The sequence below is a fragment of the Silurus aristotelis genome, assembly GCF_946808225.1.
Source record: "Silurus aristotelis genome assembly, chromosome: 13".
NCBI classification, from domain to species: Eukaryota; Metazoa; Chordata; class Actinopteri; order Siluriformes; family Siluridae; genus Silurus; species Silurus aristotelis.
The window spans coordinates 1,718,620-1,745,006 of NC_139586.1; the positions used below are offsets into that span (position 1 = coordinate 1,718,620).

At 40.0% G+C, this 26,387-nt stretch overlaps 2 protein-coding genes across 5 annotated transcripts in view; one reads left to right on the forward strand and one right to left on the reverse strand.

Moving 5' to 3' along the window:
• The window catches only part of slc4a10a (solute carrier family 4 member 10a), a 352,554-nt gene extending 344,073 nt beyond the window's left edge, over positions 1–8,481 (forward strand). Inside the window, exon 27 of the transcript XR_014536238.1 lies at positions 8,469–8,481. The gene's annotated coding sequence lies outside the window, so the exon portion shown is untranslated. The remainder of the gene's footprint in view (positions 1–8,468) is intronic.
• cntnap5l (contactin associated protein family member 5 like) overlaps positions 1–26,387 on the reverse strand; it is a 131,174-nt gene that overhangs the window by 46,251 nt on the left and 58,536 nt on the right. For all 4 annotated transcript variants that reach the window (XM_083557756.1, XM_083557755.1, XM_083557754.1 and 1 more), the window contains 2 exons: positions 13,462–13,572; positions 7,928–8,121 (listed from right to left, as the gene is read on the reverse strand). In XM_083557756.1, the coding sequence (XP_083413882.1) occupies positions 7,928–8,071 (144 nt within the window). In that variant the 5' untranslated portion in view covers positions 8,072–8,121; positions 13,462–13,572. The remainder of the gene's footprint in view (positions 1–7,927; positions 8,122–13,461; positions 13,573–26,387) is intronic.

The following is a 26,387-nucleotide window of genomic DNA, read 5'->3' on the forward strand; positions in this document are numbered from 1 at the left end:
TGAACAAGGACCCAAATGGGCCAAAACATTACATGATGAATGAAAACTGATCATCCGGAATAACATGGAAGATTTGTGCACTTAATATTTACTCAGCCGAAGATTTAAAGAAGTAAAGTCACATGCTAGGAGTTAGAGAACGCTACGCAGATCAGGTTCTTGGTCCGAATCTGACACTGTTACAAGAATTATGGGAATGTTACATTTTCTTTCTGATTACAGAAAAAAAAAAAAAGCTTTGTTCATTTTGATGATTCAAAGAATCGAGTCGCTACAATGAGCCGATCTTCCAGTCGCTACCAAAGACCGGATGATAATTCTTGGCTCGTGTTTAAATGTCAGAAGGACGCATAGGAGAATGAACGAGCAAAAAAAGAAGCAATGAATAAATCCATGCTTTTTTTTTCCCCGTAGCCAAGAGAAGTTTGGTTTAGACGGTGCCCACATTTCGATTTGGCTGAAGAGCGAAGCCAACTTTTACAATCAATTCTGATTCAAAGATGATGAATTTTGTGTCTAATCCGCCTACAGGATAAATACTGGATACTTATTCACCTGTCAGACGCAGGAGCGTAAAACAGCCGCGCTAGAGAGCCTGCGATAACATTATCTTTTAAAACTGCTTTTTTTTTTTTGCTTGAAATTTAAGTACTTTAGTTTTTTTTTTGGTTGTTTTTTTTATACAATATGGAGACATAAATAGCTAATACAGTATTTATATTTTCTTCCCTTTTCATGTCAAATGAGGTTGTATCAAAAAGTTTCGAGACTAGCTTCCATCAATACAGCACTCCCAGCGTTCCTGCCACTTCTGGAATGCGTCCTGGAAGTCTTCTTTTTTCAAAATGCGTCAAGCACCCTGCCGGATCGTCGCAACGGTGTCGAACCAACGACGGAAACGAGACCATGTGGATTGTTCTGCTGTGTTCTTTCTGATCTCACGTTATCTTCCAGAGGCGTTTCTTCTGCGTCACCGTATGTCAAAACGTACGTCACGTCAAACGGCTCGGTGGCGGATTCGCCCGGTCGGAATAGCGCCAGCTGGCACCGTTCGCCTTGAAATTTTTCACATCGGCACCCAAAAAGATTTCATTTACATCCTGGCGTGGAATTTATTGAAAACATCACTCATGGTCATTTGTAGTTGGAGTGAACTTCAGGTTCATATCTCAAACCGATCTGTAAAAAAACCCTAAAAATCCCCCTACCCCCTCTCTCTGTTCCCTTCACCATGTAGAAGCCAGATGAACCCCGTGGAGAGATGGAGAGAACATGTAAACGTTCCTGGGCTCAGGATTGACCCGCAAAGTCTAAACCGTATTTTTTATCCACCGCGCTCTCCTCCTTGTTCTCAACACGTTTCAGAAGCCGAATATAAAATCGCAATTTATAATCTTTGGCATCAATGCCGAAGACATTCGGGGTTTCGGAGCTGAGGAGAAGAAGAAACCACTGATGGACTAACCACCATGGTTGAAAAAGCGTGTGGGGGAAAAAAAAAAAAGAGACAGTAGCTGAAGACAGAACCAGCATTGTGAAGAACATCACAACTTTCACAGGGCAAGGGTGGAGGTATCACAATCCACTGTTTGAAGACGTATCTCAAGGGGTTCCTCCGTACCACTAGATGCAAACCGTTGATCAGCAGTAAATATTTTTCGTGGTGTGGTTTTTTTGAAGCTCGGAATTTAAGTCACAAAGTGATCCATATAGATGAGGTGCAGAATGTTCTGGAAACAAAGAGGAACCTGTTCTAAAGTGATTGAAAGGCCGGATTGGGAAAAACAAAAGGATGTGCTTATAATTTATATTTACAGCATTTGGCAGACGCTCTTATCCAGAGAGACCTACAACTGAGCAGTTGAGGGTTAAGGGTCTTGCTCAAGGGCCCAGGAGTGGCAGCAGGGTGGGATCAGAACTTGAGATCAACGAAATCACTAAGCTACCAACTATACAAGATTATTGGAACAGGCTCACTAATCTTTTTTATGATTGAGAACATTATTGGAGTAACAAAGAATTCAGAAGTCTACAGAAACTTTGTCTGGTGTTCTGGTCCATTGTTCTCAAATTCTCATGTTCCCAAATATCCTTGGTGTATAGAAGAATCAAAGGAACTGTACTTTCCAGTGAACGAAGAACCTTCTCCACATGGGAATCATCCCATCTTCCGTTCCCCATTTGCTCTTATAAAGCAGCTGCACTCTTCTGGAAAGATGTTCAGGCTACAAGGGTGTTAGTAAAGTAGGAAAAGGAAGTGCAGAGGTCTGGGGTGCACTCCAGTTTATCCCCAAAGTGTTCTAAAGGGTTGCAGATCTTTATGGAGCTAGGTTCATGCAGATCGTCATGCTGGCACCACTCCTAGTCCAGGTAAAGAAAATATTTAATGCTAGCGCATCCAAAGACATCCAATACAATTGTACACCTTGATCTTTGTGATGATCTTTTGGGGAAGAACCAAATATGGCTGGAAATGCTTGGTGTCCCAATACTTTTGGTTCAAATAGTATAGTCTTTACTCCACACAGTACAATATAAAAAAGATTCAAATAGAATTTACTGTACATTACAATTTATATTTGGTTTTAAAGAACAACTTCATTACATCAGGGGTCCCCAAACTACAGCCCACGGGGAAGGCTATATGACAGTGATATGACATCAGGAATGACAGGTTCAGTTGCCAGGAATGTTCAGTTGCTACCTTATAATCAATCAATACGCTCACGTCTCACAGCGGGTTCTCACAGCGAGAGCGTTCAGACACGACAGCAACGGAACAGAACGGCCTTCCCTTGAAAAAACAGAGGGGGGAGAAAAAAAATATATCCATAAACATGTTTTTGGTTTGATTGACCTTTTAAGAGTGTGTTAATGGGATCTGTCACCGCGTGATAAATGTGCCAAGCCACGTTAGCTGCTCAAGCTCAAGTCGCCGTCGGTCAATGCCATCGATCTGAACGGGTGCTGACTTCGGACACCGAAACCTTGTTATGTGGAATGAAGAGAGGAAGAGGGTGGGCTGTGCAAAAAGGAGGGGGAAAAATAAAAAAAGCCACACAGTAGTGTGAAGCTACACTTCTGATCCTATTAGAGCAAACGTTGAGAGCGGTGCACCTTTAACTCCTCCCACTTTTTAGCTCAAGAAGGCATTCGCTTTTCGCAGACTCTCGTCCAATGATCTCGTTCATACGATTGAGCGGTGGAGGGTTAAGGGCCTTGCTCAAGGGCCCAGCTTAGTGGTGGTGGGATATGAATATGAAGGAAATTGCCTTCGTACACATACAATGTTGACAATGTTCAATAGTAACTTTTATTGAGGGGGAGGGTACCAGGCAGCCACTCTTGGGCCCTTAAGCAATGCCCTCAACACCCTATAGGTGCTCATGTGAGGGAATGGGGATTAAGTACCCTGCCATGGATGCTCTCAAGCCCCACTGCGAAAGGAACCTAATCCTGTAAACAAAACTACGGAAACGGCAAGCAAGCCATCAGGCCCCTGCCTCAACCTTTTTTGCCTCATTAGGTTTCTCATGTTGAGACATTTTGCCATAGTGCTCCAACAAAACTCTGTTCCAACAAAACCGCTCCAATGTTTACTATTATTTTGCTCTCAGTTGTTTTCGAATTCTTTCTTCATGTCAGTTTATATAATCCAATTATCGTAGAATCATGGTGGGGGGGCTAAAACTTTTACAATTTGCTGTATAGTTTGAGCAGCACACCCAAAAGTGGCATACAGAGCTGCTGGAAAATGGAGTTCTAAAATTAAACATATCGATTTTGTGTGTGTGTGTGTGTGTCGCGGTGTAGTATTGGTTAAGCAGGTATTTTACACCTAGAGAATCAGAAGAAGGACCAGAGGCATGGTGCTTGAGGCTAAAGCAATCGATCTCACAGCTGTCACAAGAGAAAAAAAAAAAACCCTCCACACTAAACTAAGCATAATTGTAGTCAGTGTGAGTTCCTTCTTCAGCTTGAACAGTAAGTCTGTGAAGTCTGCAGTGCATTTGATTGCAGATACGGTGCAGCTCGCTCGGTGTAAACACTACTGACACATACAATATATGGTGGGAAGTATGTGGACCATCATGATGGGATTCCTTTTGAGTCTGGTTCTTTTCAAGATTTCATTTTATAGAGTTTGTCCTCACCACACAGTCACATGTGGGATTAACTATGTGTTTATGAACCTCGATTTGTAAACAGGAGCATCGTCGTTGTCAGGTTCTAACCAGTTCCTGAGAAAAAAAGAATTGTGAGGACATTCCAAACAATTGTGGCAACAGTTTGGTGAAGAACCACATACATGTGTGACAATCAGGGGTGCACATACTTTTGGCCATAACATTTGGACTGGTGCTTGAATTGGTGAGAGGCAGGAATCGAATGTGTATCCTCAGCAGCAGTTTTATAGCTTTTCTCAGAAGCTTTGGCATGTACCCCCCCCCCCCCCCCGCAACCTTCCAAAGGTTCTAAACAACAACAAATGTAATGACCACAAGCATCTAGACTGCGAGCAGAGAAGTCTGTGGCTGATGTAAGACTGTTGGATTTTCTAAATAGGTGAACAAATCACCAAAATACATTTATCTGTCTACCTGTCTGTCTGTTTCTGTTCAAACAAACGGACTGAGACTGGCAGACACATAGAAAGACTGTTTGTCTCTATCTGTTTGTCTGTCTGAGAGAAGAAGCCAGACAGGTAGAAAGACAGACAGACAGACACAATAATGGCCTTTAATTAGCTCTCGCCATCCGACACACTCAAACACACATACCTAAGAGTATGATAAAGTGTGCTTGCATTACAATGTTACTGCTTTACACTTATTTCAGTTTTAATTTTAAAACTATATATTTTTTTGTCACTATCCTGCCAATAAAGCGACTGCATTGAATAACAGGAAGGTGCCGCTGAAACCTGCATAACATCCCGTGCTATTACAATAATAGCGAAAGCAGTTGACGGAATAAGAACGATAATATGCACTTTCAGAGAGGTGAGTGATGCATGACAAACCAACCAACCCACACACTTTCTAGCTTAAGTTTTTGAATTAGTGTAGACTCAAAGCCACATGCATTAATGTCCATTCTCCTAACCCTGCAGTGCACTCGCTCATTTTATCTCTCTAGATCCAAGTGGTAGGACTTATTTGTTATGTGATTAACGGTTGCAGTGTCGAGTAACGGGTAGCCCGTGTCGTTAGCTCTACACTGGCACAAAGCAGATGGCATCAGACCATGCGTGACTGTCTGATTCTGAAGTTTCCCCCACACGTGATGCGTCACGGTACAGTTGGCCAGGGACGCCAGGGCAGCTCCCGCGAGAGCTTCAGCAAGCCGGACTGTTCGTCATTTCACTCCTAGACTCTCCATTAACCTCCACATTTTCCCGGTCACCGTACAATGCGCCCATGCGATTGACGAAGTCACTCCAAACAACAATGGGCAGCCTAATTAATTAAAATCTGAAGTGATTAAGCAAATGAACTTGCCACTCGGCGTGCTAATTAACATGCAAGCCGCACTTTCAAAGGCACTTTCTCCAAACACTTTCGCAGCTGAGCACGAGCCCTGAAAATTCCGACAGTAATTACCAAAATCTCATGAAGCAGATTTTAAAATGCCTTTCGGTTTACGCTGGAGGACTAGTTAGGACTTCTGTGGTTCAAGAAAAGAACTCAGGTGGTAAAGACCACTAATACATGGCTATAACTGATACCATACTCCCACCCATACACCTACTTAACAACCTTCCAGCCACCCACCCACCTCTACCCATCACCCAACTACCCAGAGTACATCCACCCACCAAACACCACTTACGTACCTACCTACGCCCCACCTACCTAGCCACCCCTTACCTACCTAGCACTCATCCCAACCAACCCTACCTACTTAACACCCACCCCAACTAACCCTTCCTACCTACCCACCTAGCCCTATTTACCAACCAAGCACCCACCCCCAACCAACCCTTTCTACCTACCAACCTAACACTATCTACCTTCCAAGCACCCACTGACCTGCCCCAAACAACCTTTTCTACCTACCAACTTTACCTACCTACCTACCTACCTACCAACCAAGCACCCATCCCAACCAACCCTTCCTACCTACCAACCTAACCTTCTCCACCTACCTAGAGCCCCACCCAATATTACCCAGGAAGCCACCCACCCAGCCAGCCACCCAGCCAGATAGATAGATAGCTTAATGCCTGTCCCTGAATACCGATGTAATTCTGTAAGCGATCGAGGAGAAGATCATGATCTATAGTGTCGAACGCAGCACTAAGATCTAGTAAAACTAATAGGGAGATGTAGCCTTGGTCTGAAGCTAAAAACAGGTCGTTAGTGATTTTAACTAGAGCAGTTTCTGTGCTATGATGGGGCCTAAAACCTGACTGAAACTCTTCAAAGATATTGTTCTCCTGCAAGTGGTTACATAACTGGGCAGCGACAATCTTTTCTAAAATCTTAGACATAAATGGGAGATTTGAAATTGGTCTGTAATTCGATAGCGTGTTTGGATCCAGATTAGGTTTTTTAATGAGGGGCTTAATAACTGCTAACTTGAGGGATTTAGGGACATGACCTAACGATAGTGAGGAGTTAATAATATTTAAAAGAGGCTCACCAGCTGTATATAACACTTCCTTCAGTAGTTTAGTGGGAATTGGATCTAACTGACATGTTGTTGATTTAGCTTTCATAATAGCATCATACAGCTCTTCCTGTCCTATACATGTAAAACAGTGTAGTTGTGGGGTTGTAAGTACGATTGTGTCAGGAGATGCTGTCAGAGGTTGAACTGCCACAATTGTTTTTCGAATGTTATCTATTTTTTCAGTGAAGAAATTCATAAAGTCTTCACTACTAAACTGTGATGGAACACATTTTTCAGATCCCTGATTTGTTGTTAATTTAGCGACTGTACTGAAAAGGAACCTGGGATTGTTTTTGTTATTTTCTATGAGTTTGCTCAGGTGTTTAGCTCTAGCAGCTTTTAGCGCCTGTCTGTAGCTAAGCATACTGTCTTTATACGCAATTCTAAATACCTCCAATTTAGTTTTCCTCCATTTTCTCTCCAGATTACGTGTTGTTCTCTTTAGGGCATGCGTATGACTATTATACCAAGGTGCAGTTGCTTGTTCTCGAACCTTTTTTAACCGGATGGGGGCAACAGTGTCTAAAGTGCTAGTGAGGATAAGGTCTATGTTGTTCGCCATCTCATCAAGATGATCAGCATTTATGGGTTTAATGTGAAACTGAGATAAATCAGGCAGGTTATTTATGAATCTGTCCTTAGTGGTTGGAATAATAGTCCTACCAAGTCGATACCGTAGCTGCTTTGAGACAATGTCTGTTGTGAAAAGCGCTATACAAATAAACTTGACTTGATAGATAGCCCATATTTTGTTGTACAAGCTAAAATCTGGATACAGCCCATAATGCACAACGCCCGGTACGCAACAAACCACTGGAGGTACTGGTTGCAATCTAAATAAAAATAAATAAAGGCTCTTTGTGCCTCAAGTCAAGTTGGCTTTTATTGTTATTCCAACCATAAACAGTGCAGTACACAGTGAAACAAAACGACTTTCCCGCAGAACCACAGTGTCTGCACTAACACAGTGTAATAGGAGGGAGAAAAAAAAAATTAATTTGGGTCAAATAGGGTCTAAAGTAACAGTCAAATGACACTCGTGTCACTGTTTTAACTGGCAGCAGATACCATAAAAAAAGCAATAAATTGTGCTGCCGTCTGCATAACAACACTCCTTATAGACAAACTAGACTTAGTCAACCTCAATGTAACTGTTCGGTTGTGCACATGAACACACGTCAGTCACGATGCAGTTACAGCAACCGCGCTGCAGCACTACGCATGCAGAGTCTGCATATTGCTTCAGACTTACCCATGGCATGTTTTCTTGTCTGTAGGATCTCCATGTCTTTCCCGAGTCACTGTACTGCAGCTGATAGCTGCTCACCCAGTCTGTGCTGCCCCATCTGCCCTGAGTGGTCACCGCAGTTACCTCCAGCCGGTCTCTCAGGTCCATCTGCAGCCAGGGCCGACGATCCTTACTGTCCGGAGACCATCCACCAGAACCTGCACGATCAGAACGATCATGAAATCGAGAGAACCACAGTAACAAAGAAACAAAAGAAAGAGTTTGCTTTCGTAATTTAGCAGGACACCAACAAACATGACGCAGTTTAATATTACACAGGAACCCCTCCAATGATCTCTGGACCTTTCAGTTGAGCTAAAACTTCCACACTTGTTTCTATTCTTCTGTATTCTACCAGAGTCCGTGGCTCAAGCACACGCTCGTCTCATTTCTCCTTTCCAAGCGTATTGCGAGTGAATATAATGCTAATGAACCCATGTAACTAGATTCCCTGGAGCTTAGAGAAATCTAATTCCGAACCCACAAAACAAACAATTGGAACGAGTATAAATGCCTGGTCTTAGATAGGCAGGGTGAAGGAAGGGTTACTGGGATTCGGTTCTTCTTAGAGCCTCAGTTTTTTTTCAGAATGTTTCACTGATTCGTATAGAAGCCCATTTCCGCCACTGAAAAAAAACCTTTTTTTCTCCGAATTGTGAGATATGAAGTCAGAATTCACGATTCATGATTTAGTTCTTTGTTTTACGTTGACTAGTTACACATTAAATAAGGAGAATGTTACTTCAGTCATGAGATTTTTAAATCTTTGGGGTTTTTTTTGTGGGGACCCCATTAATTAAGTGGCGAAGGTGGTGTGAAGAAATGTAAAACAAATTCTCTTTTTCAATATCTTTGCAGAAAATTTATGAAATATGAAAGCAAATGTTGCGCAATTTGAATAAAACAAACTTCTGTACATAGAGTAAGAAAATACCCATTTTAACCAACATAAACATGTTCTTGGACAACAACAAAAGTCAAGCAAATTCAAACCAGTAGTAGTATGAACACTAATTTTAGCTTTGACCGTTCTTCCAATTCAGTTTGACGTCAGTCACAAATGCTGAAATAAATTAGCGGTGCTGCCGCTACCGGTTGCAACGGACTTTCCACGTATTTTGCATTCGACTAAAGATTGTTCAACGTCTGACCTCTAAAATACGTACTACCCCTCAGAAACGTCACTACCTTTCTTTGGCGCAAGGTCCTCTTGACGTGTAGCGCCATCCGTCTCAGTGACGTTCCATGCCATTTCTACGTTACATTCCTTCATAGAATGCTCCGACACTTGAGCGATTAATCGTGTGCTCGGTCTCTTAATTATTCTGCTGTTGGTGCAACAATTGTATCAGATTAAATGTGCGTCAATACTTTCATTAAAAATAAAAATAAAAATCGCAATACTTCGCTTTAAGAAAAAACACACTTAAAACGTTTTAATTAACGAATTAATTGAGAGAAAAAGAAAAACAAAACAAAAAATAGATATCGCCTCTGGACAGCTCCTGGTGCTGATCTCCTGCTTTACTTCTTACTCTGAGCTCGTTACATACTGTAGATCCTGCTGCATTCTCTTAGGTTTACAGACTTCAAGCCTTTATCTGGGTTTCTCTCACTCCTGTTTACCTCTCTGTAAACCTCCTGTTTGGTTTCCCTACTTTTGGCAATAGAGTGTACATTATGGAAAAGAAAATATCCATATTTACTTCAAATAAATCAAATGTATAAAACAAAGGTTTTGGAAAACAGGGAAAAAAAGGAAAGCCTGAACCAGCACTTATCTACTACTCGAATAGCTCATTTATAGGTAAAATACTGATAATGATGTTCTAATGTATTTTTTATTTTATTTACAGATCTGGTCAGTTATGTTGCATTATAACCGGAAATATTGATTACATATAGCTTTAAAAATCTCGTGCTACTCTTTCATGCCTTGCTCCTTACTCATGTTAGTCATAGATCCTGCTCCATTCCCTTAGATTTACAGACCTCAGGCCTTTCTGGGATTCTCTCGCTGCTTGTTATTCTCTCTATGGACTTTGTGTATGGTTTCCATTGCTCTTCACATACTTCTGGCCACAAAGTGTATGTTATGAATGTTGACTTATGCACTCAATTCATGCTTTGGCAACTAAATAAAATGTAAACGCTTCAGTTTGTGTGCAAACAAATAGGTGCCACTTGTATGAAGGATAAGCACTCATAAGCTATTTCTTAGCTGCTTAATTCTTAAGTGTAGGCACAATATTTTTGTTCTAATGCAAGTGTTCGTTTTGGCATGATAATTGAATAAAAAAAAATTATTACATTACAGCCTTCTAATCATCTGCTTATGCTTTGCTCCTTGATCATGCTGTACATAGATCTTACTTCATTTCCTCAGGTTTATAGACCTCAGGCTTTTCTCTCGTCTGCTTGCCTATATACTTTAAGCAACACCTCCTCCTGTTCCATTTCGCTCTGCGTTTTACTACCGTGCTGTGAAAATAGGATTTCTTTTTGCATATTTGTCACACATACTGAATATAAATCACATTTTTTATATCACAAAACGATAACCAAAGTAAATACAGAAAAAGGTTTTAAATGACCATTTATTAAGTGGGAAAAAAAGCTTTTTAAACCTGCCTGATCCCAAGTATAAAATTGCCACCAAACCTAATAACTGGTTGCGTGGAGGCAACAAGCGTTTGCGATAATTGGCGATTCTTTCGCATGGCGGTGGAGGGATTTCGGGCCACTCTTCTTTGCAATATTGGCGCAATTCAGCCACACTGGAGGGTTTTCCAGCATGGACGGCTCGTTTAAGGTCAGTTGAATTTAAGGCTGGATTTGCGGACACACGGATACGTTCGAAAACGCATATTTTTCTCCCCACTCTGTCGTTGCGACGTTTCAAAAGCAGACGCAGAGCGTTTTTTTGACAAAAACGCCATTTTCAAGTTTATATGGATTAGTGTAGACGTAGCTTTTGAACCTTCCATTTTGTTTTCTTTCGTCAGAGGTGGTCTTTCTGTTTCACCAGCTAATGAAGTGAATTCATGATTAAGCAGCAGGGGGGATTATTTTTTACACATAGTAAATAAATAAGAATTCTTTTTTAAAAAAGTACAACCTGCATTTTGTAATGACTCGGGTAATATTGTAATATTACCTAACATTTATGCAAAAAATTATTTAAAAAAAGATGACAGCGTTGTATTTACTGACCTAGCTCCTGACTTGGAAATTGTGATGAAACGCTTTTCACTAAAACGTTTTTTGGGTTTTTTTGGCGCTAAAATGAAAAAGCTACGGTGGCTGAGAAGTGCAAAACACATTATCAAATTCGAAAAAAATTTAACAAATTCAAAAACAATTCGGATTTGTTCATTTGTTTTCGGATTTGTTAATGTGTTGTGCACTTCTCGGCCACCGTAAAAACCCCCAACCCCCAAATGAATGAAACGACTCAAATCATTCTTCTCCTCTGTAGTCCATTCCATGATTATGTATGTGCATTGATACACCTACAGCTTTAACCAATGTATTTATGATTCTGGGGTACAATCTGCAATGAAAACGCGATCTCCAGACTGTGCTGCTCTAATGATGCATTCACTTCAGGAGATGGTTGATTCCTTACTGCACTATCGACTTAACATTGTTTCAGCATGTGCACGACATATGATTAGATCTATATCGAATAAAACAATCTGCCCAGTAACACCAACAACTCATTTACATACAGATGATAATAGTGTAGCTCACTGATATAAAAACCTTTTTACGACTCGCTCATTTTGCTTTCAACACGCCACACTTTTTGTTTTGTTATTTAATCCTCCTAAAGCTCAAAGTTGTACAAATAGCAAAAATGTAAGAGCTTGTAGGAAGGAAATATCGCAGGTTTATCATGTTTGCACCTGGATGTTGCCGGCTTCCATTCGGTCTCCTGGTTTGTTTTTTTTCTTGCTTGAAGGAGTAAAAAAAAAGAAAAAAAGAACCAAAGACATGAAGAATGACCGAGTAGCAAACACCTCAAAGACACTGTCGATTCAAAATACATACATTAAATGGAGAGAAAAATTATAGACACCTAACCATTAAATTGGTAGGTGCTTTATTCTTTTTGAAGAACCCATTCCACATTTAGTCTCCATTTGCTGTTTTAAGAACCTTCACTCTTCTGGGAAGATGTTCCACTAGATTTGGTGCAGATTTGTGCTCATTCAGTCACAAAGTTGAGGCGGCCTGGGGTGGAGTGAGCATGAAAAACATCCATCCCTATGGTGCTCAATAGGGTTTATGGCTCTATAGCAGTAGATCTTCCACTCTGGAACAAGCTTCCACATTGACAGACATCTAAATATTTGTGTGCCTCTTTGTGGTAATTATTTGGGAAAGAATAACATCTGGCTGGAAAAGTCAGGTGTCCTGATACTTTTGCCAGTACTTTGTAGATTACTTTTATAGTGTATTTTACTACTTTCGTCCATCATGCTGCTTCGATTACATAAATCTTAACTAGAGATTGAACGATTGATCGGTTCTGGTGATTAATCAGCACTGATAGTTGATTGCTGGAACTGCAGGATATCGGCTAAAATCCATCCCGATAGTTTTTCCGGCTTCCGGTCTGCTGTCATTACGAGAGCGGCCTCTAAAGGCGAATCACTGCGGCCATTTTACTTATTTATATATAATTTATATCTTTTTTGGAAATCGCTCATTATTGAAATTTCAGGCCGTGTAATGTGGCGAATTTCTTCCCTGAGTTTTTTTGTGTACTCAAACCCCATGTGACAAGCAAACAGACTGCGATTAATATTATAATTTCTTCATTTGTGTGTTTTTATTTATTTTTTCTTCGCTTTTTCGACTCCATGAAGATCTACTTTACATGGGTTGGATGTGGTGGATTATCTCCTGCTGTAAAGCACCAACCCTATTGAAGACCTTTGGGATGAATGTGAACCTCCTCACCTTCTCACTTTTATCCTCATAAATAACAAAATGAAGAGTAAAATGTCAGATATTTGACTTTGAAATGGAGTGAGAAAGTCTCCACCAATGGAAATACTTCAGTAAAGTACAGCTACGAGAAAAAGCTACTTAAGTACAGTAACCAACTTTTACTTTTGATGAAGAATTTCAGCCCATAAATAGACAAAGGCCAGTAGTTAACTGAAAATTTTCTTTCTGGAGTCCGTCACCTACAGCGAATGCTCCTTTTAAAACATACTAGCAGTGCTTACACAGTCACTCAAAGACAATCGTTGCTTGTGGAGGTCAAACGGAGACACTGGGGAAAAGTCTAGACCCTTTTTTGTTTCGTTGTTTTTTTTTACAGACCGTGTTCGGTGCACACTATGTACATCTTTGAGTAATGATATTCTGGAATAGATTTCTGACTAGGGAACTCTCTTTCAGGCTTTATCGGCTGCACGGCTAAGCCATGAAAGTAGCCCTCTGGAAAACCAAACCGCGGAAAGAAAAGAGCACCAAACGTGTACCGTCTCTGGCATGGAGTTTGGCGAAGTGAGGCGAGTGGCTGTCAGAAGACCTTGATGAACTCTGGAAGGAGGCGGGTGAAAGGGATGCCAGCAGGGGTTCTTCACAGTAATCTACATATAAAACACAGAGAGACACATTAGTGGGTTATTTGACAACTCAAACATCAAGTCACATACAGAGAAAAATGCTTTACGCTTGTGACATGGATTTTACAGCACAGTAAGTTTTTCGGCACCCCTGGAGCACAGAGGGTAAAGGGCCTTGCTCGAGGGCCCCAAAAGTGTCAGCTTGGAAAAACCAGGGCTTAAACCCCTGATTTTCAAAATGTAAACCAAGAGCTTTAACTTCGGAGCGACTACATCCCTAGTTTTCTCATATCCCAGGTTGTCGCGACGCTGGGGCCAGAAAGTTAAGGACCTTTCTTCAGGGCCCCAACAATGGTAGCTTGGTGATAGTGGAGTAGCCCAGAGCCTTAACCCTAGTTTTCAGATTTCCCAGTCAGATACAGCTTCTACCTGGAGCACAGAGGGGTCAGAGGGTTAAGGGCCTTGCTCAAGGGCCCAAACAGGCAGCCTGGTGGTGCTGAGGCTTGAGTCCCTGACCTTCTCATCAGCAACCCAGAGCCTTAACCACTGAGGAAAATTTAAGACTACAAATAATAAGAAAAAGATTGTTACTACTATAAGCTTGTATTGAAATAATGTAATACAAAGAGGACGAAGGAAAAAAAAGTACAGGATAAACAGTAAATAATTTTCCTCAAGTTGCTACAGTAATGCCAACTCCAAACATCTGACCCCTTAAAGACCTTCGAGTGAAATATACGAAGGAATACGACGTATCCCGGAAAAAATAAAACATCATTAACGTATACCTATGACCTGTCATTAGACAGCTTACGCAAATAAAAAAGCAAAAACCTTTGTTGCGGATCTCCTCACGAATCCTAACCTCCATCTCATACCTCCGAGAAATACATTCATTCCGACAAAATCTTGCACAAAAAGAAGCCGAAAGCATTTCTCTGTAATACGAGGAATGTGCATTAACTGTCCTGCTCGCATGTTCCCTGCGCCTTTGTATAATAAGGACGACAGCACCGCTGACCTTTGCGAACACAATCAATGGCTTGGGGGGGAAAAAAAAAAATCTCTGATAAAATACTGAAAAAGAAAGAAAACTAGAGGAGAAACGACAGAATTACTACTAATAGCTTCCTGACATTTTCGACACATTTATTTAATTATTTACGTGGCCGCCGTGCTCTGTATTTTCTCCCGTTTTATTTCTCTGTAATTCAGATGATGAACGGAGGAGTGAAAAAAATGCAAGCGATCTATGAGATTTGTAATAAAAATACAATTATAATAAATAAAAACCCCGAAAAGTACGGTACTCTGCTAAAGCTAAATATACAGTAAATACACACATTTGGACAAAAGTACGTAAGACACCTGACTTTGGTTCTTTATCAGACTTTCAACAAATATGATCAAATATTAAATGAAATATGAACACCTTTGGGATAAATTGGAATGCTGATTGCACCCTAGGAACATCACCTACATCAGATAAACGTTTAGTATTCTCGTCACATTTCCTGCACATCTGACCAGCAAATCTTACAGCACAGCTGGTTATGGTTTCACCTCAACAGCCAAAAGCTCCACGTCATTAATGTGCAACTCAAGAACTTGGACTGAAATTAAACGTCAACAGTCTGCTACAATGGTTCAGGACCACAGGTTGCATGAACAGTTCTGCATTTCAGCACTGAACAGCACCTCAATGAAGAAACTGTAATGGATAGACATGTCGGTGAGGAGAATGAGGTTCCTCTCAATGTTCCTTCCTCATGCCATCTCAGGAGGTTTTTCCCTTTGCACTGGCTCATTTATTAGGGACGAACTTACAATTATAAGGAACAAACATGCCTTCATTTATAAGAGATTTCTCTCCGTAAAGCTTTATTGTGGCACCATTATTTTTGGTCCCACTTTTATTTCAATAAAATATAAATTAATCTACCATATAACAAAAAAAAAAAAAAAAAAAGAAATCAATTAACTACTAGGAAATATTTATATACTATACCATTTACTTTATCTACTATTTACTGTAATTATTATTATTAATAATATATACACACAGATGCTTCAAGTCCAACACAATTATTCTGAATAAGTACAAAAAATAAATACAAATGATATACTGTATATATAGTTTAGAAAAAAACATCCCAAAGCTACAGGTAGCAAATTAACAACCGGCTCCGTTTTGTCTTCAGGCGCTCCATCATTCTTGCAGATTTCGTTGATATTCGAAAAAAAAAAAAAAAACCTAAAAAAAAAAATCATTATTTAAACTTCTGCATCATCCAACTTCTCTAATTCCTATGATCTATTCAGAGACCTGAAAAATGCCTTGGAGTCCTGATTCTTCACTGTGAAATGTGTAATATTCTGCATGTCGGCATAAGGAAAGTCACGTCCTTGTGCAAGCAATATTACGTTGTTATTCTTCTTCTTTTAACCCCCTTAGCATTTCGTTTCAGCGTTCAGGGTTGAACTTCTCTAACGAACCTCGTTTGTGCAGACTGTTCGCATTAAAATACGGGGAAACAAAATCAACAACAAAAAAATGCTCATCATGCAAGAAAAACACCCGAACGAACAGCAGGTTGGGGAGCTATTAACTGCGTCCAGGGAGCGACCTAATGTTCCATCTTGTTTCCTTTATTTCCGAATAGGCACTTTATTCCAATTTGGATGATACTTCAGAAAAATACTTCCCTGTTTAGACTGGTTTTATCTTAAACATTTAACAACAAAGAGTGCGCTAAAAAAACCCCGTCCATACAACTATTCAGATTCACACCCAGACGAGGAACAGTGCCAGTCAGCACTGCTTTACACCAACAATGAAGCATATGGTTAGATTTCATTCACTGTCTGTACTTTTTGCTCATTTATCGTCACTGGACGAAGCTTTCTGTTGGAGAAGAATTGAAAAAAGTGCACACACTGCAATAAGACATGACTGTACACATCTATTTGTCGAACGCTTTAAATCGGGAGGTCAAAAGTCTGGTCTCAGGATCAAAAATCTCACCCACGGGTCAAAAGCAGCTCTGGTTTATGGCTTTCCTTTAAAAATAAATCGATTTTTAGGGGAATGATGGGCCAACATGTTGCAATTTTTCTTTTAACCTGATGGTGGCAGCAGACTGGGCTTACTCTTAGCTACTGGAAAATGCAAAAATAATGAATCATGACAATTGTTTGACAAAGATAGGGAAGGAAGGAAAGAAAGAACGAACGAACGAAAGGAACAGTAAGGAAGAAAAAGAAAGAGAGAAAGGAACAGAGTAAGGAAGAGAAAGAAAGGAAGGGAGAGTAAGGCAGAGAAAGAAAGGAAGGGAGAGTAAGGAAGAGAAAGAGAGAGAGAAAGAAAGAAAGAAAGAAAGAGAGAGAGAGAGAGAGAGAGAGAGAGAGAGAGAGAGAGAGAGAGAGAGAGAGAGAAAGCGAGAGAGAGAGAGAGAAAGAGAGAAAGAGAGAAAGAGAGAAAGAGAGAAAGAAAGAAAGAAAGAAAGAAAGAAAGAAAGAAAGAAAGAAAGAAAGAAAGAAAGAAAGAAAGAAAGAAAGTAAAAGGAACAGAGTAAGGGGGAGAGAGAAAGAGAGAAAAAAAAAACCAGAACCACATCAATATTGCCGGAAGTCCTCCATCATACACTTGATGGCCCACAGGTTAAAAAGATCAAAAGCCACATTTGGGCAATGAATCCCTATTTTTTTTTATTAACTCTTTTTGCTCCAGGACGCTACAGCATGCGTTCACCCAACACTGAGCCCAAATTCCTTATTTCTTTGTAAAGAGGATCCTTTTACACTGATTAAATGCACATTGAAATCTGAACTTTGGGCCCCATGTCATTATTTTCCACTTATCCAATACTCCATGTAATATATGGACACATTTTTGTGGAACCTCCCATTCCACATCGAGTCCCCATTCGTTGTTATAGGAACCTCCACTCTTCTGGGAAGATGTTCCGCTAGATTTGAAAGTGTGCTTTGTGATGACGTGTGGGATTTAATTTAGCCACAATGACATCGAGGCTATTTATCATCTTATTTGTCAGACAAAAAAAAAAAAAAAAGACCATGCACAAAACCTCAGCTTTCTAATCACAGATCCTAAAGGGCCGTCACTTCTAGCCATGTTTATTGCGAGATGTTCACTGAAACAAAACTAATTTCCCAGTGGAGCTTCTGGCCTTGAGAGAGAGGGGGCAGTTGGAGAAAGAAAAAAAAAACTTAATAAAATCACAGTGAGATTTAATTATCAGTAGCACAGATGCGAGACTCAAAGTGCTGCATTCTCCGAGGATCATTCAAGCAAACTAATATATATATTTATATTACATAGTAATACACTACACTAAGAAACCAGAGTTTTTTCCTGAGTGGGTGTAAGTGCTGAGCTCCAAGAACCACTCGTTTAGATGGCAGAGGAAAATCCAAATATCATCTGGTACATTGTCAAATGTAAATATAAGACACCCAAACACAGAGTAGAGGTCGACCGATTCATCAGTTTTGCCGATTAGTCGGCACCGTTGGTTAATAGACAGAACTATCGACAAAAATCATTAACGATAGTTTTTCCGGGTTGCTGATGCAGCAGAAATAGTCATTATAAAGTCTGAGAACACCCTCAATCAAAAATTCTTTTTCTGTTTTACTGTAAAAAAAAATTGAATGCTTGAAATGGCATCAGACGCCCTTTTTAACAGTATGATTTAATAAACCGTTAAAACATAACAGTAATTTAATGTGGTTGAGTGGATATTTGAAGACGACGCCTGAGACAATAGTAACATTCACCGCCGCAACAAAATATGGGCAACAATTCCTCTAAGCTGTAGTTTAGTCTGAAGGAAAGCAAAGAAGGAAAGTAACAAAAGGAATGAAAAGAAAAGAAAGAACATAAGGAAGGAACAAACAAAGGAAGGAAGACAGAAGAAAAAAAATACGGAAGGAAAAATGCATGAATCATTAAATAAAATAATATATCACGATTAAATGGAAAATAAATATATCTGGGCAAAGAAAGAAAGAAGGAAGAAGAGAACGAAAGAAAGGAACAGAGGAAGGAAGAGAAACTAAGAAAATGAAAGAAAGGAAAAAATTAATCGAAAGTAGGTAAGAAAGAAAGAAAGGAAAAGAGGAAGAAAGAGAAAGTAAGAAAGGAACAGAAAAACTAAGAGAATGAAAGAAAGGAACAAAGTAATGATTTGAGGATGTAAAATCAATGACAGTAAGCAGAGGCTGAGGCAGAAGGTGAACCAAAGTCTAAAAGTGCTCATGTCGAGGTCGATGACGAAGAACCTTCTGCTTCCAAAACTGCCCACATTGTCAGTATTTAAAAAAATCAGCTGTTCAACAGAACCAATGCAGTTCACAAGGCGGCTGGAATTAACGCTCCGGAGGACGAAAGCTGGGACGGAAACAGGGACAAGAGAAGGACAGAAACGCGGATTAAATGCGAGTAATTTGGAAGCCAACCGCAGGATGAGCTTCGAACCGCATCGACAACTTCACGCTGTCCACTCGAATCACCGTACACGCCGCTCGACAGCTCGGAGCCGTTTATAGCCCTTACGATCGTTCGTGAGCGCCGGGTTGCCATGATCACTGTGATTACGCTTAATGACTGATTAAGGTGTGATTATTGAATTTCCACCAATCAGCTTGTCAGTCAATAGCGCACCTCAGGAGCTTTTTTCTTCCCTCCAACTACGTCTTTGGATGCGGCGGCTGAACTACAAGACTCGGACCTGTTTTAGCATGACAATTCTCCTGCTCCATGAAGGTACGCTTTCGAAAATGTGGAAGATCTCAAGTGGCCTTCTATAGAGCTCCGACTCAAACCCTGCTCAACACATTTGGGATCAAATGGAACACAGACTGCATCTCAGGGCCTCCTCACCTCACCTACAGTACAGCGGTCTCTAACTTGACCAACACCCTTGTGGCTGAATGAACCTCACACACACACACACACATCTCCAAACCCAAAATCTAGTCCAACTTATAGGAGAAAATAGGAACTAAATGTGGAATGGGAAGTTGAAAAAAAGAAGCAAATACCAATCCTATGCTCAGGCGTTCAGTCTTTTCGTCGACGTTGTATATTATACAAAGTCCTTATAATGAAATAAAAAAAAAAGTAAATACGTTTCATTAAAAATCAAATCTTTCTATTTAGGAAATGTGGCGCATTTATTTACAGGTGAAAAAAACTTTTTTGCAAGTTTTTTTTTTTTTTTTTTTATGTTAAACTCCCATCCAGCGCCTTAATTCCCTTTTATTAAAAACCCAGGAGGATTTGATTTGTCCTTCCTTTGGCTTTAACATGCAGAAAAATCCACCACCTGCCTCTTTTCATCTTCGTCTGTAAACCTCGTCTCGAGCCTCACCACCACTTGTTCCAACACAGAAATATCGCCACTGTGGGACGAATAAATGTTTATCTTACCACGACACTTGAACCCCCCACCCTCCAAAAACCCTCCTGACCCATTTTTTTTTTTCCTCAGAAGAAAAATGAAATCAACCGCAGGAAATTGCGTTGACGGCTTGTCAATGGTGGCCTGCGCGGTAATGTCGTTTTCCTGATTTCTTTTTGATGCGATTATGACGATGAGTTCAGCATTTGACTAGAGATGAACAAACGAAATTCTATCTACTAGTCATTAGAAAGAATCAGGGGGTCACACGAGCGTCCAGGCCTTTCAGTGGTGTCCTGTCTGAAACATTCCACTGGAATCTCATACGACGGGAAAGAATATTACTGAAGCAAGAATCCCAACGTCGGCATACATCATCTCGGACAGAAGCCTCGATATCAACCTCAAAAATGACTTTTCTGCATTTCATTTCCGTGCATTACAATTTTCCTGGGGATTTGAAATCGAGGAAAATTGTGCGTTTTCGTGCAAGAAAACAAAACGTAGAAAAGGTTCATGGGAAAAAAAAAAAAAAAGCTCCACTCCGTTTCGGCCGAACGTTCCTCGTGACGTACGGCTTTTCTCGAAAACGCGTCTTCGTAATTGTCCTTGTAAGTGCGACCAAATCGATTTCTCCTCCTCGGTTGTCCATCGTGGATCAAGAAAAACCAGCTATTTAATCCACATGAATATATTTGCGCTTGTGCAGTTCGCGCTCGACCTCCGACCGTCAGAGAAAATGCTGACGTTATTGGACGCCTGCTAGAGGGCCTCAGTGTTGTCAGCTCGCAATCCGATTGGTTGCATGAACAGCTTCAAGCAGCATGTAGCAACATGTGGTATGAAGGCTGAAATGTGATGGGGTAAAAACCTAGACAGACACTGCAAGAAGGAGCAGAGTATGAAATGAAGAAAATAGACTATTGAGAATAATTTAATACATATTCATGGACAAAAACGATAAGTCAGTGATTCAGCACAGAAAGGAAGAAAAGGTCTTTGCTGACCCTGATGGCCTTCCACTGCATCTGGTAAATGCACTAACTGGAGCAAAAGTATTGGGAGTTTTACAAAACCATATGAACCCCTTTCTTCCTCAAACTATTACCACTAAGATAAAGGCACACAATTGGACGTCTTTGGACGCAACAAAGATTTATTTTTCCTTCACTTGAACAAAGGAGACCCAAAACGTGCTCCATGGAGATATGCTTTTAGAGGGTTGGAAAGGAAGCTCTTGAGTAGCCTTCTATAAAGCTCTGACCTCAACTCTATTGAACACCTTTGAAATGAACTGGAACGCTGACTGCACCCCATGTCTTCTACATCAGCACCCGATTTTACTAACGGCCTTATGGGTAAACGAGCAAAAAAACTCCACGTGTCAAAAAGCTAAATTTTTCTGTTCAGGTGTCCAAGTACTTCATCAAAGTGCCAAAAGTTGATAAAGTGCTGTGAATGAAGTCATCATCAAACTGTCGTTCTAAAAATCGGTCTTTTTGCCCCCTCCCCTCCCCCGTCCTATGCAGACGGCTACAGCTAAAACGATTCGTGTTGACAGAAAAGCGTCTCATCGCCCAGGGGAATGTACCTGGTGAGAAACCTGCTAAAAGTGAAAGCACCTTGTCAAACGTCTGCTCACAAATTCTTTTTTAGAAAGCCGTCGAGTTCAGGTGAGAAACTGTGATCGTTGACGCCAACCTACAAACTAAACGGAGCTAAAAAAAAAAAAAAAAAACGTGCTAAATAACTCTGGTCACATGAAAGACATGTTCTATATTACATTTTATTAGCAATTACATTTATGTTTTACATATGCGATTCTTTCCCAAAATGTTAGCACAAAATCCAAGGCACACAAAGATTGTCTTGCGTGAGATCGTCTTCGGGTGGGCTAGCGTTTCAGCGGGACAATGCCACCAGGAGAAACCAGACGAATGCACGTGAATACGACGTATCGTATAGCAACGCTACGGAGGCCAAGGCGTGTCTTGGCTCTTTATATTGGGCCTGTCAGTAATGTATTGAAAAATAAATTATATATCCATCCATCCATATATCCATCCATATATCAATTCCTCCATACATCGATTTCTCCATCCATCCATATATATATCCATATATGCATCCATCCATCCATCCATCCATCCATATATCAATTCCTCCATATATCAATTTCTCCATCCATCCATATATTCATATATCCATCCATATCAATCCATCCATCCATCCATATCAATCCATCCATATATCCATCCATCCATCCATATATCAATTTCTCCATCCATCCATCCATCCATCCATCCATCCATCCATCCATCCATCCATCCATCCATCCATCTATCAATTCATCCATATATCAATTTCTCCATCCATCCATCCATCCATCCATATATCAATTCCTCCATATATCAATTTCTCCATCCATCCATCCATCCATATATCTATCCATCCATATTAATCCATCCATCCATCGATATTTTACTAGCATTGCGGAAAACAAGGCCATCTGGCCATAAGTGCAACTATTTTTATTTCGAGAGGAAACTATTGAAAGACCGCAGGATGTCAGAAAACTGATTCAAAGACGTGCCAATAAGGTCATAACCAAAACAACCGGAGAAAATTAAGTTTGGTTATTTTCACCATCGGGAAATCGATTACGTTGCCTAAAAAAACCTCAGATTTGGATTTCCGGCTTTCAGCTCTGCGACCGCGAAACGACCGGCGTGTCGACTGAGTTAGCTGATGCGAGACACCAGTCAAAGACGAATCGAACGTGGGGGACTTGCGAGCTTGAACAATGAATCTTCATGGAGCCACTCAGATTTTTGTGCCTGTAATAACACACTTGTATCCACTCAGCTCTTCTTTCTCAAACCTGCAGCTAGCTTTTAAAAGAATATCAATAGGCTCAATCTGCTAATAATAATAAAAAAAATATATATATATATATATATATAAAAAACACACTATACAGCCATTTCGATTCCATTATGCCCGAGGCTTCACTGTAGAAAAGAGCAAACAATCCAAACTGCAGAATTGCCTGGAAATTCTAAAGTCAGTAGGGGAAAAAAAAAAAAAAAAACCCACAAACATCTGCCTGAGTGTCTGTAGACGGTCATTGAGTAGCACAGTGAAAGAATGCAAAACACAAAGAACACAAGTGGATAGAAAAGAATGGCGCCTTCTCAGGAAGGACAAAACATGCACTAGACGGAGAAAAGCACTGGGATGCCTGACTATTCCGGTCATATATTGTCATTTCCCGTATTTATTTAGAGGCACGCGAATGTATAGGACGTCTGGACGTGCTCGCATGAATGCCGACGACCAACACTGGGTTGGAGTGGAAAATCACCCGCTACAAAGCTCCGACCTCAAACCTATTGAACACCTTTGGGGAAGAATGTGAATGCTGACTTTCTAGTGGAACATTTTCTGAGAAGGCGGTTATGCTAGTGCTCTTGCCACGAAAACTTGGTGGACACCTGAACTTACGATTCATATGGGATTTTTGAACATCGCATTCCACATTAAGTCTCTGTTTGCCGTCGGCTCTACAGACCTTCTAGTTCAAACCAAACAAAGAGAAAATGAAATGCTATGTAAACGTGGCACATTCAGACATCTAAGATTTAGTCACAGTCTGGAGAGGAACCACAAATGACTGGAAAAGTCTGATGTATATTGAAGTCAAAGATCATTAACTGAAATCACATCTCTGGTGATCCTCTTTTAATTTAATTCTCAACAGATTTTCAAACTTAAACGGACAGAGGACTAAGCCTAATCATGGGAACAAAAGGGAAACCTAGTAATTCAACATACAGATATATTCAGTTCAACTCAGTTTTCTTCATATAGCACTTTTAACAATAGACATTAGCAGCTTTATAAATAAATATGATAAATAGTTTATAAAAAATATATTTATATGCTAATGCCTATAGCAAGGAAAAGATTTCCTGAGATGTCATGAAAAAGAAACCTTGAGAAGAACCAGACTCGAAAGGAAACCAAGCCTCATCTCAATTGCACCTCATGTCCATTTAATATCGTTTGATGATTTAGATTGATAAATAAATATCAGATCAATCCTGTGCTGGAGTTAAAGACACAAGAGTAAGTTGTCTGATTAATTAACAATCCAGTTTAATTGGAAGATCATTTTAACTGATTTGAAGCATTTATTTCTTGAAAGAAGCAAATGATTAAAAAAAAAAAAAAAATCAAATCGTTTAATTGCCTAGAAAACTTGCTTCATAATTACCTGGAATTAGGAAATTATTAATTAAAGATTATTTTTAGGAATAAAAAATTAATTAAAAAAACTATATCGCTGTAAAGGAAATTTAGATTTTGAATGATCTATCTATCTATCTATCTATCTATCTATCTATCTATCTATCTATCTATCCACATTTTATATACATAATAGAAATAATGTTTGTTTTTATTAAATTTTTTGCAATGCTTATACTTTTTTTTTTTGTCTTATGGATCGTCAAAGCGAGTAGCTTTGACATCTGATTTTTTTTTTTTTCCCTCCGATTTTTTTCTTTATCTGAAAAGATTTTCATAGCGCAGACACATTAATCCATGAATGTACACAAAACCCCATCAACACCACAAGCTGTACATTGGCACTCTACAGTATTCCTATTCAAATCTTATTTTTGTGTATCTCGGAATTGTCTAGTGTTTTCTGGAATAAAGACGCCGCCTGCTATGCCTGCTGCAGCATGCAATCTGTTGTTGAATGAGCGTGTGTTGTAAGTCACAGCAGGACTAATGACTGGTATCGGGAAACCGTGTTCCATTAGATTAAAAACAACATGCGAGGAAAACCTGGGTAAGAGTACTGTTCGCATCTTACGGCCGTGGAATACTTTTAATCCTGGAATATTCACGACATGCAGAAACGTTAATGGAAACCTAAAGATAACGTTTGTATGTGCTAGCGTTCCATATTTAGTTCCCATTTGCTGTCGATAATCTTCAGGGAAGGTGTTTCACTAGATGTTGTTTAGATTATTAAAGTCAGGTGCTGATGTAGCTGAAGTGAGGAGGCCTGGAGTGCAGTCGGAATTCTAATCAGCCCCAAAGGTGTTTAACGGTATTTAGAGCTCTGTAGCAGGAGATCTTTCGCTTCAACCCACGTAAAAGAATATCTCCATGGAGCTGGCTTTGTGTGCAAAGGTATCGCCATGCTGGAACATGGTTCAAATAATGGGAAGATCTCATGCTACAGCATTTAAAGACGTCCTATACAAGTGTGTGCCTCCAGGTTTGAGAGTTCAGAGAAGAACCATATAGGGTTAGGAAAGTCAGGCTGCCCAATACTTTTGTCCATATAGTGTATTTTCTGGTTTCAGATCGATCGAAAAAGATAGACAGACTGTAGACAGACAGACACTGTAGACAAAGACTGTAGACAGACAGACAGTAGACAGACTGTAGACAGAGACTGTAGACAGACAGAGACTGTAGACAGACAGAGACTGTAGACAGACAGACAGACTGTAAACAGAGACTGTAGACAGACAGAGACTGTAGACAGAGACTGTAAACAGACAGAGACTGTAGACAGAGACTGTAAACAGACAGACAGACTGTAAACAGAGACTGTAGACAGACAGAGACTGTAGACAGATAGACTAGACAGATGTCTGCTTGGTTAAATATATAAAAATAATATTTTATAAAGAATTTAATAGAATCAATCTAATGCAATACACTCCAAAGTAAATTGATAAAATAAAAGTGAATTAATGGGAAAAAATTCTAAGTTTAGATTTGTTAGACCCTAATTTGGTCATACAGATGTTTATGTAAGTTTGTGTGTTTTACATTTAAAATTTCTAAAGAAATGATCTCAACTGTTCTGCTTATTACAGCATACAAATGTCTTCATTCCTTCCATCCTTCTTTAAATCACTCCCTCGATATGAAGAAATTGTCAGGATTTTCTCCTTTCAAGAGAAATTCTTGAGGCTGACCGTAGCCGCCGCTGCATGAACATGACTCATCACAGGTGTGTCCTGAGGGTCTCGGAGGACAGATTAACATGGCAGAGGAAGAGCTGCATCTTCCTGAAGACACCAGTGGTTCCCTTTCATCTTCAACTACAAAGGCGTTTGTGAACGGGGGCCATGCGTTAGAAGTCAGAAGGCGCTTAAGTGAATTGATGATTTGCTGACTGTCTGAAACACAAAGTGAACTGGTTCCATATTAAACAAAGAAGACCTGCTTCCAGACATTTCTCTGTTCAGGTCCCGAGGTGGTGAAAGGAACTTCACAAACGATCTGATATCGGAACGCTTCAGTCACTAGCAGTCTGCAAGCAAAGCGTAAAGACCTCGATCTTTTTGCAATCTTTAAATTAGGACTTTATAGGAGCTTTGAGAT